This window comes from Schistocerca piceifrons, chromosome 3 (genome assembly GCF_021461385.2).
Source record: "Schistocerca piceifrons isolate TAMUIC-IGC-003096 chromosome 3, iqSchPice1.1, whole genome shotgun sequence".
Taxonomy (NCBI): domain Eukaryota; kingdom Metazoa; phylum Arthropoda; class Insecta; order Orthoptera; family Acrididae; genus Schistocerca; species Schistocerca piceifrons.
Window position 1 is genome coordinate 369665174 of NC_060140.1, and position 15323 is coordinate 369680496.

Below are 15323 nucleotides of genomic sequence, written 5' to 3' on the forward strand. Positions count from 1 at the left end.
TCAGTATTATTCATGTCTGTCAGCACCTGCTTTCTTTGGAACTGGGATTACTACATCCTTCTTTAAGTCTGAAAGTGCACCCACCTGCAGGTGGTCGCTCATGTCGGCACCAATGATGTGTGTCGCTATGGATCGGAGGAAATCCTCTCTGGCTTCCGGCGGCTATCTGATTTGGTGAAGACTGCCAGTCTCGCTAGTGGGATGAAAGCAGAGCTCACCATCTGCAGCATCGTCGACAGGACTGACTGCGGACCTTTGGTACAGAGCCGAGTGTAGGGTCTGAATCAGAGGCTGAGACGGTTCTGCGACCGTGTGGGCTGCAGATTCCTCGACTTGCGCCATAGGGTGGTGGGGTTTCGGGTTCCGCTGGATAGGTCAGGAGTCCACTACACGCAATATGCGGCTACACGGGTAGCAGGGGTTGTGTGGCGTGGGCTGGGCGGTTTTTTAGGTTAGATGGCCTTGGGCAAGTACAGAAAGGGCAACAGCCTCAACAGGTGCGGAGCAAAGTCAGGACATGCGGGGAACAAGCAGCAAACGGTATTGTAATTGTCAACTGTCGAAGCTGCGTTGGTAAAGTACCGGAACTTCAAGCGCTGATAGAAAGCACCTAAGCTGAAATCGTTATAGGTACAGAAAGCTGGCTTAAGTCAGAGATAAATTCTGCCGAAATTTTTACAAAGGTACAGACGGTGTTTAGAAAGGATAGATTGCATGCGACCGGTGGTGGAGTGTTCGTCGCTGTTAGTAGTAGTTTATCCTGTAGTGAAGTAGAAGTGGATAGTTCCTGTGAATTATTATGGGTGGAGGTTACACTAAACAACCGAACTAGGTTAATAATTGGCTCCTTTTACCGACCTCCCGACTCAGCAGCATTAGTGGCAGAACAACTGAGAGAAAATTTGGAATACATATCACATAAATTTTCTCAGCATGTTATAGTCTTAGGTGGAGATTTCAATTTACCAGATATAGACTGGGACACTCAGATGTTTAGGACGGGTGGTAGGGACAGAGCATCGAGTGACATTATACTGAGTGCACTATCCGAAAATTACCTCGAGCAATTAAACAGAGAACCGACTCGTGGAGATAACATCTTGGACCTACTGATAACAAACAGACCCGAACTTTTCGACTCTGTATGTACAGAACAGGGAATCAGTGATCATAAGGCCGTTGCAGCATCCCTGAATATGGAAGTTAATAGGAATATAAAAAAAGGGAGGAAGGTTTATCTGTTTAGCAAGAGTAATAGAAGGCAGATTTCAGACTACCTAACAGATCAAAACGAAAATTTCTGTTCCGACACTGACAATGTTGAGTGTTTATGGAAAAAGTTCAAGGCAATCGTAAAATGCGTTTCAGACAGGTACGTGCCGAGTAAAACTGTGAGGGACGGGAAAAACCCACCGTGGTACAACAACAAAGTTAGGAAACTACTGCGAATGCAAAGAGAGCTCCACTCCAAGTTTAAACGCAGCCAAAACCTCTCAGACAAACAGAAGCTAAACGATGTCAAAGTTAGCGTAAGGAGGGCTATGCGTGAAGCGTTCATTGAATTCGAAAGTGAAATTCTATGTACCGACTTGACAGAAAATCCTAGGAAGTTCTGGTCTTACGTTAAATCAGTAAGTGGCTCGAAACAGCATATCCAGACACTACGGGATGATGATGGCATTGAAACAGAGGATGACACGCGTAAAGCTGAAATACTAAACACCTTTTTCCAAAGCTGTTTCACAGAGGAAGACCGCACTGCAGTTCCTTCTCTAAATCCTCGCACAAACGAAAAAATGGCTGACATTGAAATAAGTGTCCAAGGAATAGAAAAGCAACTGGAATCACTCAATAGAGGAAAGTCCACTGGACCTGACGGGATACCAATTCGATTCTACACAGAGTACGCGAAAGAACTTGCCCCCCTTCTAACAGCCGTGTACCGCAAGTCTCTAGAGGAACGGAGGGTTCCAAATGATTGGAAAAGAGCACAGATAGTCCCAGTCTTCAAGAAGGGTGTCGAGCAGATGCGCAAAACTATAGACCTATATCTCTTATGTCGATCTCTTGTAGAATTTTAGAACATGTTTTTTGCTCGCGTATCTTGTCATTTCTGGAAACCCAGAATCTACTATGTAGGAATCAACATGGATTCCGGAAACAGCGATCGTGTGACACCCAACTCGCCTTATTTGTTCATGAGACCCAGAAAATATTAGATACAGGCTCCCAGGCAGATGCTATTTTTCTTGACTTCCGGAAGGCGTTCGATACAGTTCTGCACTGTCGCCTGATAAACAAAGTAAGAGCCTACGGAATATCAGACCAGCTGTGTGGCTGGATTGAAGAGTTTTTAGCAAACAGAACACAGCATGTTGTTATCAATGGAGAGACGTCTATAGACGTTAAAGTAACCTCTGGCGTGCCACAGGGGAGTGTTATGGGACCATTGCTTTTCACAATATATATAAATGACTTAGTAGATAGTGTCGGAAGTTCCATGCGGCTTGTCGCGGATGATGCTGTAGTATACAGAGAAGTTGCAGCATTAGAAAATTGTAGCGAAATGCAGGAAGATCTGCAGCGGATAGGCACTTGGTGCAGGGAGTGGCAACTGACCCTTAACATAGACAAATGTAATGTATTGCGAATACATAGAAAGAAGGATCCTTTATTGTATGATTATATGATAGCGGAACAAACACTGGTAGCAGTTACTTCTGTAAAATATCTGGGAGTATGCGTGCGGAACGATTTGAAGTGGAATGATCATATAAAATTAATTGTTGGTAAGGCGGGTACCAGGTTGAGATTCATTGGGAGAGTGCTTAGAAAATGTAGTCCATCAACAAAGGAGGTGGCTTACAAAACACTCGTTCGACCTATACTTGAGTATTACTCATCAGTGTGGGATCCGTACCAGATCGGTCTGACGGAGGAGATAGAGAAGATCCAAAGAAGAGCGGCGCGTTTCGTCACAGGGCTATTTGGTAACCGTGATAGCGTTACGGAGATGTTTAATAAACTCAAGTGGCAGACTCTGCAAGAGAGGCGCTCTGCATCGCGGTGTAGCTTGCTCGCCAGGTTTCGAGAGGGTGCGTTTCTGGATGAGGTATCGAATACATTGCTTCCCCCTACTTATACCTCCCGAGGAGATCACGAATGTAAAATTAGAGAGATTAGAGCGCGCACGGAGGCTTTCAGACAGTCGTTCTTCCCGCGAACCATACGCGACGGGAACAGGAAAGGGAGGTAATGACAGTGGCACGTAAAGTGCCCTCCACCACACACCGTTGGGTGGCTTGCGGAGTATCAATGTAGATGAAGATGTAGATGTATTTAACCTGTCTCATAGATCCTGCACATCACGCAGAATAGTGTTGTTACGGCTGGATTTCCCAAGGATATTCCTAGTTCTCAGGGAATCTCGTCTACTATGGGGGCCTTATTTCAACTAAGATCTTTCAAGACCATTCTTAACACAGTATGGTATCTCGTATCTTATCTTCACCTATGCTCTGTTATATTTTTATAACACTGCCTTCATGTTTACTTCTGTTGTATAGCCCTTATATATAATCCTTCACCTTTTCACTTTCCCTTCTTTACTTAATATTGGTTTTCCCTCTAAACTTTTGATATTCATACAGTTTCTTTTCTTTTCTCCAAAAATTTCCTTAATTTAGCTATAGGCAGGATCTATCTTTCTCCTAGTTGTATGTGCTTCTATATTCTCTTTTGTCCTCTATCCATTTCTGATCAGCCATTTAGCATTTCCTGTCAATCTCATTTTCTAGACATCCACATTTCCTTTTGCTTGTGTCATTTGGTGCATTTCTCTATTTTCTCCATTCATCAGTTAAATTCATTATCTCCTGTGACATCCAAAGCCCTCATCGTCTTGCATTTTTTATCCTCTGCCGCCTTCACTATTTCATCTCTCACAGCTAACTACTCTTCTTCTAGTGTATTCCTTTCGCACATTTCCGTCAACTGTTGCCTAATGGTCCCTCTGAAACTCCTCAGAAAGTCTGGTTGTTTCAAATTATCCAGGTCCCATCTCCTTAATTTCCTGCTTTCTTGCAATTTCCTCAGTTTTGATCTGCAGTCCATAAGCAATAAATTGTGATCCGTCCACACCTGCCCCTGGAAATGACTTACACTTTAAAATCTCCTTCCTTAAAATAATATAGTTTTTCAATTAAACTATAATCAGCCCCTCTTTGTTTTTATCCCTCAGAAAATTTCATTTCACTTATCAGGTCTATTTTACAACTTGGCAGAGAAACCTAAGAAGTTTTAGTCTTATATTAAATCAGGATTTAAGGTCTCTGTCTAGACACTGAGACCATAATGGCATCAAAATTGAGGCCAACATAGAGAAGCCAGAAATACTAAGCATCTTTTTTCAAAACTCTTTCACCGAGGAAAATATCTCTGTAGTTCCTCCTTTGAATCACTGCACAAATGTCAAAACATATGACCATGGACTAGAAAAACAACTGAAATCACTCCACAGAGGAAAAGCCACTAGAATAGGATACAATACGTTTCTACATAGAGAATGCAAAAGAAGGCTCCTCTTCTAGCAGCAGTGCACTAGAAGCTGCTGGAGGATTGATACACATTACTCATGATAGAAAAAGTGCACAGGTCGTTTTTATTTAAAAGAAGAGTCATCGAACAGACACGCTGCTTTTACTCTGTTTAAGAATATTTTAAATTTATGAAGTGTGCTATATAAATACTTAATGCATAAAGTATTTTATTGTAACCTTAAATAACTTTGCCTAGAAACTGTACTTAAAAGGATGCTTTTTTAGGCAACCAGAACAATAAATACAATACAAAAACACAATACTGTTGCCCTATATCTCTGATGTCACTCTGTTATAGAATTTTGGAACCTGTATTATGCTCTCATATTATGGCATGTATGGGGACTGAAAATCTCCTCTGTAGGAATGGGTTCCAGAAGCAACAATCATGTGAAACCTAGCTCACTTGTTTTTTTCATGAAATCCAGGCAGTAGTATACACCAGGATCCAGGCTGATACCAAGTTCCTTGACTTCCGGAAGGCATTAAATACTGTCCCACACTGCCACCTAATGAACACAATAAGAGCACACTTATATCAGATCAGATGTGTGACTGGATTCAAGAGTTTCTAGCAAACAGGGCATAGCATGTCATTCCCAATGGATAGAGGTCTTCTGACATCAAAGTAACTTTCGGCATATCCCAAATGAATATTGTTAGACTTTTAACAATGTACATAAATTACCTATTGGATAACAAAAGAAGTTCCACGAGCCTTTTTGTGGATTATGCTGTTGTATAAACAGAAGGCTCAAACCAGAAAATTGTGGCAAAATTCAGGAACTCCAGCATTGGATTTGCGCTTGGTGCAGGGACTGGTAATTGACCCTCAACATAAACAAATGTAATGCATTGCACAAAAATAGGCAGAAAGATCCATTACTGTTAACATTAAACAATTATAGAACAATCACTGGGAGCAGTCATGAACCCATTTCACATCTGGGATGACTCTCCTTGTGACACACACAGAGTGTGCTGGATTACTCAATGGCAGCCAAGCTGTTAAGTGGCTCAAGATATGCCTTATATTGGAGTTCTGAACCAGCAATAATCTTACCTCTGTGTATACCCATAACTTTATGGTCAAGAAATAATTTCCTAAACAGAACAGATAGTTATTTTAACTAACTCCCCAAAAAGTCTTCTGCCAATGCTTCAGTCATCTTCCAAACCTCAAACTTGACCTTAGGTGAAGGGTCACATTGAATGTGGGCAGTATTTGGGCAGACCACAGCACTGAACCAATCAGAGGATGCTTGAGATGCACCACACAGTACCACCACTGAAAGCCTTAAGCTACATGGTTCCACTGCCAGCATGACCTGAAGCTGTGAGCAGAGAGAAACCAACTCAACTTGAGTCTGAATACACCATTCTCACAAGGATCCCCTTGGGCATGAGATAATAAGCTCAATATTTAATAAGGTTCAATTGAAAGTGCTGTGTTAACAATTATGACAGGAAAAATATTAGCTGCTAATGACTCACCATGTGCATTACGAAGGTGACAGAAAATGAGTCTCTGGAAGGAGCAAAGATCAACCTTCTATGGAACATATGTATTACACTTCACAAAATGGACATTGTCGACATTAAAAAAATGTTCAAAACAAATAATTAACTTGTACCATGAACCATGTATGAAAAATGACATGCCATTGTGATCCCAAACGTTCGCACCATCAAGACTGAAGGTGAACTCCTTGGGAGTTACAAATTGTGTGGGACATTCAGCCAGATATCCACTCTTACAGAATGTATATAGGATCATATTGGTATAAGGTGGTGATGAGAACTGATGGAATGTGATGGCACAATGCGAAACAGTTTGTCGTAGAGCTTTACGTGAAACTGGCTATCGTTTAAGGCATAATTGCAGATAGTGTGATAATATGTTTTATAGGCATGGAAAAAACCAATGTCCACAGATTCAATTTGTCCAGTGGTTCCAGGTGGTATGAACTGCAATGTCACACACTTTTCAGGACGGATAGTTTGCTCTAAAGGAGTATAATGTTTATTCACATACCAGGAATCAAGCAAGTTACTGTGACCAGCTATTGGGCAAAAGCAGTGCCCGTACCATAGTTGTGGTTCTCTTACACCCATTTTCCAACTCTTGCTTGCTGTGACGTAAATATTCCCTCCTGCCCTTGCATGATCATGCACATGAGAAAGAACGGGAGGGGGCAGAGCACGTCCAACTCCTCACAGCACAATAAATAACCTTCCAGTCAATTTAGCTTACAGGTTAACAGTCAGCATAATTCTATACAAATATGTTAAGGCATTGATGGTAACTCATTTAATACAACTCTCTTAGTACATCTAATTTCCAGGATTCCTATCTTATGTATTCCCTATTCATATTCCAATTTGTCAGGGATGAAAACAAGTTTCTTGCTGAATGATGGGGTAAGTTTGTTTATCTCATCTACAAATTTTTAGGCAAATTCTGCAGTTTGCCGTGGATCACCAAGTTGACACTTTGTTTTGAAGTTATCTTACATCTTCGAATTCTCTAGTACTGTTTGAAGTAATGCAACCATCCACTGCTTCTCCTGAAATCACTTTAATCTATGTTGTGTGCTATTTGATGTGCATAATGCAGTAGGTCACCATCATGCACATACTATAAACTGTATCAAGCATTCTTGAAATGGGCAAACACTAGTTTTTGTAAAAAGTGCACCTTACCCTCCCTTGAATATCCATAGTTTTTCTTATGCAGTATAAGGTTGTAATAACACATTCCACATCATTACAAAGTGTTGTATTCATGATCTATGGAACAAGTACTAATCTAATCTAATCTAATTCCTACGGACTTACCTAAAATTTGTTCATAACTGTTTTATTACTATGCTGTGTATGATCTTCCATGTACGTAATTATATTTAGTACCCACTCTATAGAAGACAATTTTTCTTCACTATGTTTCACTGGAAACAGGATCTGTCACCATGGACGATGAACTACATGACTCGACACCTGTTCACTTTCACTTGTAAAGTATGTATACTCATCATTGTATTCCTCATATACACTGACCACACAATTGAGCGAATATCACACAACATATTCCACTGACTCATTTTGCGAAAATGCTAATATTTCATCTGCCACTTTTTGCTCACTCTGCAAAACTCCTTGGATTCCTTTCTGATGAAATGTCAACTTTGGCAACTGTTGCTGTAAATATAATGCAATGTTTGCTTTGTTTATCTTTGCAACTGCTCTGCTTTGTATCAGCACCACTAGAACTGTAGTACTGTTGTGACTTGCTTGTCGACTCAGCTAGGCTATGTAGCCTCATCCTGTGCTCACCATTGGATCTACATCTACATTTATACTCCACAAGCCACCCAACGGTGTGTGGCGGAGGGCACTTTACGTGCCACTGTCATTACCTCCCTTTCCTGTTCCAGTCGCGTATGGTTCGCGGGAAGAACGAGTGCTGGAAAGCCTCCATGCGCGCTCGAATCTCTCTAATTTTACATTCGTGATCTCCTCGGGAGGTATAAGTAGGGGGAAGCAATATATTCGATACCTCATCCAGAAACGAACCCTCTCGAAACCTGGACAGCAAGTTACACCGCGATCAGAGCGCCTCTCTTGCAGAGTCTACCACTTGGGTTTGCTAAACATCTCTGTAACGCTATCACGAACCCTGTGACGAAACGCGCCACTCTTCTTTGGATCTTCTCTATCTCCTCTGTCAACCCAACCTGGTACGGATCCCACACTGATGAGCAACACTCAAGTATAGGCCGAACGAGTGTTTTGTAAGCCACCTCCTTTGTTGATGGACTACATTCTCTAAGGACTCTCCCAATGAATCTCAACCTGGCACCTGCCTTACCAACATTTATGATCATTCCACTTCAAATCGTTCCGTACATATACTCCCAGATATTTTACAGAAGTAACTGCTACCAGTGTTTGTTCTGCTATCATAATAATCATACAATAAAGGATCCTTCTTTCTATGTATTCGCAATACATTACATTTGTCTATGTTAAGGGTCAGTTGCCACTCCCTGCACCAAGTACCTATCCGCTGCAGATCTTCCTGCATTTCGCTGCAACTTTCTAATGCTGCAACTTCCCTGTATACTACAGCATCATCCGCGACAAGCCGCATGGAACTTCCGACACTATCTACTAGGTCATTTATACATATTGTGAAAAGCAATGGTCCCATAACACTACCCTGTGGCATGCCAGAGGTTACTTTAATGTCTGTAGACGTCTCTCCATTGAGAACAACATGCTGTGTTCTGTTTGCTAAACACTCTTCAATACAGCCACACAGCTGGTCTGATATGCCGTAGGCTCTTACTTTGTTTATCAGGCGACAGTGTGGAACTGTATCAAACGCCTTCTCGAAGTCAAGGAAAATGGCATCTACCTGGGAGCCTGTATCTAATATTTTCTGGGTCTCATGAACAAATAAAGCGAGTTGGGTCTCACACGATCGCTGTTTCCAGAATCCATGTTGATTCCAACAGAGTAGATTCTGGATTTTCAGAAATGATATGATACGCGAACAAAAAACATGCTCTAAAATTCTACAACAGATCGATGTCAGAGATATAGGCCTATAGTTTTGCGCATCTGCTCGACGACCCTTCTTGAAAACTGGGGCTACCTGTGCTCCTTTCCAATCATTTGGAACCTTCTGTTCCTCTAGAGATTTGCAGTCCATGGCTGTTAGAAGGGAGCAAGTTCTTTTGCGTACTCTATGTAGAATTGAATTGGTATCCCATCAGGTCCTGTGGACTTTCCTCTGTTGAGTGATTTCAGTTGCTTTTCTATTCCTTGGACACTTATTATGATGTCAGCCGTTTTCTCGTTCATGCAAGGATTTAGAGAAGGAACTGCAGCACGATCTTCCTCTGTGAAACAGCTTTGGAAAAAGGTATTTAGTATTTCAGCTTTACGCGTGTCATCCTGTTTCAATGCCATCATCATCCCAGAGTGTCTGGATATGCCGTTTTGATCCACTTACTGATTTAACGTAAGACCAGAACTTCCTAGGAGTTTCTGTCAAGTCGGTACATAGAATTTTACTTTCAAATTCAATGAAGGCTTCACGCATAGCCATCCTTATGCTAACTTTGACATCGTTTAGCTTCTGTTTCTCTGAGAGGTTTTGGCTGTGTTTAAACTTGCAGTGAAGCTCTCTTTGCTTTCGCAGTAGTTTCCTAACTTTGTTGTTGAACCACGGTGGGTTTTTCCCATTCCTCACAGTTTTACTCAGCATGTACCTGTCTAAAATGCATTTTACGATTGCCTTGAACTTTTTCCGTAAACACTCAACATTGTCAGTGTTGGAACAGAAATTTTCGTTTTGATATGTTAGGTAGTCTGAAATCTGCCTCCTATTACTCTTGCTAAACAGATAAACCTTCCTCCCTTTTTTTATATTCCTTTTTACTTCCATATTCAGGGATGCTGCAATGGCCTTATGATCACTGATTCCCTGTTCTGCGCGAAAAGTTCGGGCTGCTGAGTCGGGAGGTCGGTAAAAGGAGCCAATTATTAACCTAGCTCGGTTGTTGAGTGTAACCTCCACATATAATAATTCACAGGAATTATTCACTTCTACTTCACAACAGGATAAACTACTACTAACAGCGACAAACACGCCACCACCGGTTGCATGCAATCTATCCTTTCTAAACACCGTCTGCACCTTTGTAAAAATTTTGGCAGAATTTATCTCTGGCTTCAGCCAGCTTTCCGTACCTATAACGATTTCAGCTTCGGTGCTTTCTATCAGCACTTGAAGTTCCGGTACTTTACCAATGCAGCTTCGACAGTTTACAATTACAATACCGATTGCTGCTTTGTCTCCGCATGTCCTGACTTTACCCCGCACCCTTTGAGGCTGTTGCCCTTTCTGTGCTTGCCTGAGGCCATCTAACCTAAAAATAACCAGTCCACTCCACACAACCCCTGCTCCCCGTGTAGCCGACTGCTGGGTGTAGTGGACTCCTGACCTATCCAGCGGAACCCGAAACCCCACAACCCTATGGCGCAAGTCGAGGAATCTGCAGGCCACACGGTCGCAGAACTGTCTCAGCCTGTGATTCAGACCCTCCACTCGGCTCTGTACCAAAGGTCCGCAGTCAGTCCTGTCGATGATGCTGCAGATGATGAGCTCTGCTTTCATCCCGCTAGTGAGACTGGCAGTCTTCACCAAATCAGATAGCCATCAGAAGCCAGAGAGGATTTCCTCCGATCCATAGCGACACACATCATTGGTGCCGACATGAGTGACCACCTGCAGATGGATGCACCCAGGACCCTTTCCACATCTGGAATGACACTCCCCCCGGTATGCACAAAGAGTGCACATTGGTTTTCTTCCCCTGCCTTGCAGCCATATCCCTAAGGGGCCCCATTACACACCTGATGTTGGAGCTCCCAACTACCAGTAAGCCCACCCTCTGTGACCGCCCGGATCTTGCAGACTGAGGGGCAACCTCTGGAACAGGACAAGCAGCCATGTCTGGCCGAAGATCAGTATCAGCCGGAGACAGAGCCTGAAACCTGTTCGTCAGACGAACTGGAGAGGCCTTCCGTTCAGCCCTCCGGAATGTCTTTTGCCCCCTGCCACACCTCGAGATGACCTCCCACTCTACCATGGGTGAGGGGTCTGCCTCAATGTGGGCAGTATCCCGGTTAACCACAGCCGTAGCCCGATCGGGGAATGAGTAGGATGAGCTGGCCGTCCCCGACAAACCCATGTCTGGACCCCCACAGGCAACAGCCTCAAGCTGTGTGACGGAAGCAAACATTGCCTGAAGCTGGGAGCGAAGGGATGGCAACTCAGCCCCCATCCGAACACAGCAGTCGCAGTCCCTATCCATGCTAAATACTGTTTTGCAAAGAACGTCTGAACTGATCTACAGAGAGCACAAACAATTCAACACAAAATTTAAACAGTTATTAAAATAAAAGGTTGCCTAGTAAATGCAGTAATGCTGCTACTTGCGCACTGCTGACACACTGCTCGGCGGCAGAAGGAGACAATGTGATTCTACACTATTCAGGTACTAAAATGCGATGCTACAACTTTCAAATACTACAATATGCCCAAAATTTGTGAATTAAACTATGCAAGTACCCAAAAACACGCAAAGAAATTAAGACTTAAACTATGTAACAAATAAGTGAGCTATGAGTGTAGGACTTGCTGCTCAAGTCCCACACCCCATTGCATGGTAGACAATATATGGAGTGTCAAATGCTCTAAACATCATTGGCCTTTAGCAACCCCACACTCCAGCAGTTCCTTGTCAGTCTCTATCCATATTACAACTTTCCATTGGAACTTCTTATGAACTAAAGCAGCTCAGTTCATTGCTGCCACTAAACAAGTTCACATTTAAAAAAATGATTCTAAGTAATTTTTCAGGTGATAACACTTACCTCAATAAAAAGCTCACCCATACTTTTGGACCAATTATAATCAGTGTCATTTTTCCATAAAAAGAGTGTCTTTAAGTAGTAGCTTGCAATTCCTTTCCAATTTTGGACATCTCTTAGTTTCTAGAAAATGGAAAGAAAAGTCCATCAGCTTATTTCTCCATTACCAGATATGATAAATAAGTTAAACAAAAAATGAAGCACTGTATAAGAGAAAAAATGTTTTTAAAATAATCTAAAAATTGAATTATAAAATAAGATTTTGCAGTATGATAGATTATCAGTACTCCATCACTTACTTGCTGTGACTAGACAGTGAACTGTACATGACACTTTTTTTGCATTTTTTCATATATTTACCTCACAAAAAACACTAAATTTTAGTAATACCAAGATACGATTTTTTGCAAATTGCTTACAGTCATTCATCAGCAAACAGACATTTGGAAGTTAACACAGACTAAACTGAGAACACTAAACATACAAGGACTGGTTGGAGGACAAGCGAGTGAATTGGGAAAGAGACTTGCAGTAGACATCTTTCCTCTATATACTTCCAAAAACTGATTTGAAATCTTCATTTCTACTTACTGTAAGTATCCATATTAATACAAGTGTGTTTTTCTTACTAGGATAATTGGCAAATGATGTCAGATTGTTAATAAAGAGTTACTTCTCAACTGTGTAAATGATACTTAAATGTAAGAAAGACTGAAAGTATTACATGAATCACACTCCACTCATAGTGGTCACATTAGCACATGTAATGCTGAAAATCCAAGGTGTCCAGTTGCTGAAAATCCAAGGTGTCCAGTTGAGTTGATAACTTAAGCTACAGACAATAGTAGGTATGAGGTTGCTGAGCACATAAATGCAATGTAATGAAAATTTCAACTATCTAACATATGCAAAAACATTTGAATATGAGAAAGGTTCTGGCAAGATGACTATAGACAAACAGGCCAAAGTAAACTGTGACCACATGCCAAAGAATTTACTTATGTTCAAGGGGATTCCAACTGATTTTTGAAGTACTTTCAGTATGAGAGCAAGGGACAATCAAAGCCCTTGATTTACCTCATAAAATACTCTAAAGAAAGCCATGTTGATTATATTAGCTCGAAAGTCACAGCTAATTATTATGGTAGTCAAACTGCAGAAGTGTTCAATACCTTTCTCCTGCAGTGTGTGAAGCGAGTTGGAATTCTTTTCAGAGACAGTTTTAAGATACCAAAATTTCAAAACATTACACACACTGCTGCACAGTGAAATATTCATTCCAGATAACAGTGCTACATAGTGATTTTTTATTTGATGCATTTCAGAGTAAGCCTACATTTGCAGAGAACATTTTTTTGTCCCTTCAAGCTAAAACTGTCGAAATTCCTACTTCATCTACCTGTTCTCTACATTTTGTCTATTCTTATCCTTAAAAAAACTTATTTTGCCCCATTTTACAGATTACACAATGTGCTATTGTACTATCAGTTATGGAAGGTGTAGGAAATATCAAAACAAGCAGCAAAAACTTTTTCCATGTGATCATGTTTGCCACATAACCACTGTGAAAATCAACACAAATCATCCTCAAATATTTGAAAAAGTAGTTCAATAGGGAGAAAATGTCATAATGTGAAAGATCACTGCCAAAATGAATTTCTACTTAGGAGAACCCAAGAAATCTCAGAGGACAAGTAGAAAGTTTATCATCCTGCCACATAGATCACAATATCAATGAAATTTGCTTTCTGTTATGTGAAAGCATGTTGCACAATAATCCATCACAAATAGCAACTTGATCTGTGGAATAGACATCTACATCTACATCTACATATTTAGTCCTCTAGCCACCAAGCAGTGTGCAGCGGAGGGCACAATTCGCGTCAACTGCGCATGGTGGCAGAAGCAATCTATGCGGTGGGGGTAAGGATGAGGCTGGTGGGAGAGGGGGAGAGATAGCAGAGCAGGTGTCAGGGATGGTAAAGTGCTGCTTGCAGGAGCATACAGGGACATCGAGGAGAGTGAGTAGGGCAGCTATGTGCTGGTGGGACGTTAGACAGGGGGGGTGGGGGGGGGAGGGGGGGGGGGGGGAGGGCGTTGAAGTAGAAAGCCTATGTGTGCATTGGTGGAATAGTAGGCTTGGAGTGGGAACAGGGAAGGAGATACCTCTTCTCCATCTACAAAATTCTCCTGCTCTGCAATCCCAAATTCCTGTATCCCTTTCTCACATTGAATGAGAGCAACATGCTCAATGCCACTTCAAAAAACTCTTCAACCTGTGCATCTCCTACTCCCATCTTGGAACATGACTATCCACCACCTCTGCAATAGCCTCCAAACCTTCCCCACATCCCCTAACAGTTGACAAATCTGCCTCACAGACTTATTACATTTACCACACCATCAAAAACTTCCTCCCAACACTATGGAAAATCCATAATCTAAACACATCTGAAATACAATCATGAACCTTTTCTCCAACAATTTTAAGTCCGACAGGTGTATCAGTCCCTTCCAAAGGCCTTACCTTTCACTCCACTCCCAAATTTAATGATGCTTGACTTGTTAAAGACCTTCACTCCTTCTCATGGTCCCTAAGATGGAAACACTTTGTTTACTGCTCCATCCAGCCACAATACCACCCCCCCCCCCCCCACCCCCCAGCTCCCTGTGCTTTCCAGAATTTTTTAACTTTGAACCTTGCCTCACCATCATTCCCCAAATCCATCAGCATGCAAGCTAAACTTAAAACCACAAAAATAATTGCAATCCACTACCAAAAAACTGATCTTGACTTTATAATCCCACCTGCTGACAAAGGCTCCCCACCGTTGTTTTGAACAAAGAGGATTACTCAGTGCAAGGACCCTGCCATCTATCAGATTCATCCACCTACAAACTCTATCACAGTGACCTTGTCCAGAAATCCAAAAGACCTCCAATCTCTTCTCAAATCCTTAGGCCAATCCTAGAACCTCAGCTCTCAGGACACTCCATTGTGGCCAGTTTTGTGCTCCCATTGAAAGAATCTCTGCTCTCATAGACCAACACCTTCAGCCTATTACCCGCAATCTATCCTCCTACATAAAAGACTCCAATCATTTCCTCCACCAACTCATCTCTGTTCCTGTTGCTGTACAACATGGTGCCCTGCTCATCACTACTGATGCCAACTCCCTTTACACTAACATCCCTAATGTCCATGGCCTTACTACAACTGAAGACTACATTTCCCAAAGAACAACAGATTCCAAATCTACAACCTCCTTTCTGGTCAACATG

The 15323-nt window shown here is 41.9% G+C and overlaps 1 protein-coding gene across 3 annotated transcripts in view; it reads right to left on the reverse strand.

Moving 5' to 3' along the window:
- The window catches only part of LOC124788094 (cyclic GMP-AMP synthase-like receptor), a 231461-nt gene that overhangs the window by 53816 nt on the left and 162322 nt on the right, over positions 1-15323 (reverse strand). For all 3 annotated transcript variants that reach the window (XM_047255196.1, XM_047255197.1, XM_047255200.1), the window contains one exon: positions 12045-12164. In XM_047255196.1, the coding sequence (XP_047111152.1) occupies positions 12045-12164 (120 nt within the window). The remainder of the gene's footprint in view (positions 1-12044; positions 12165-15323) is intronic.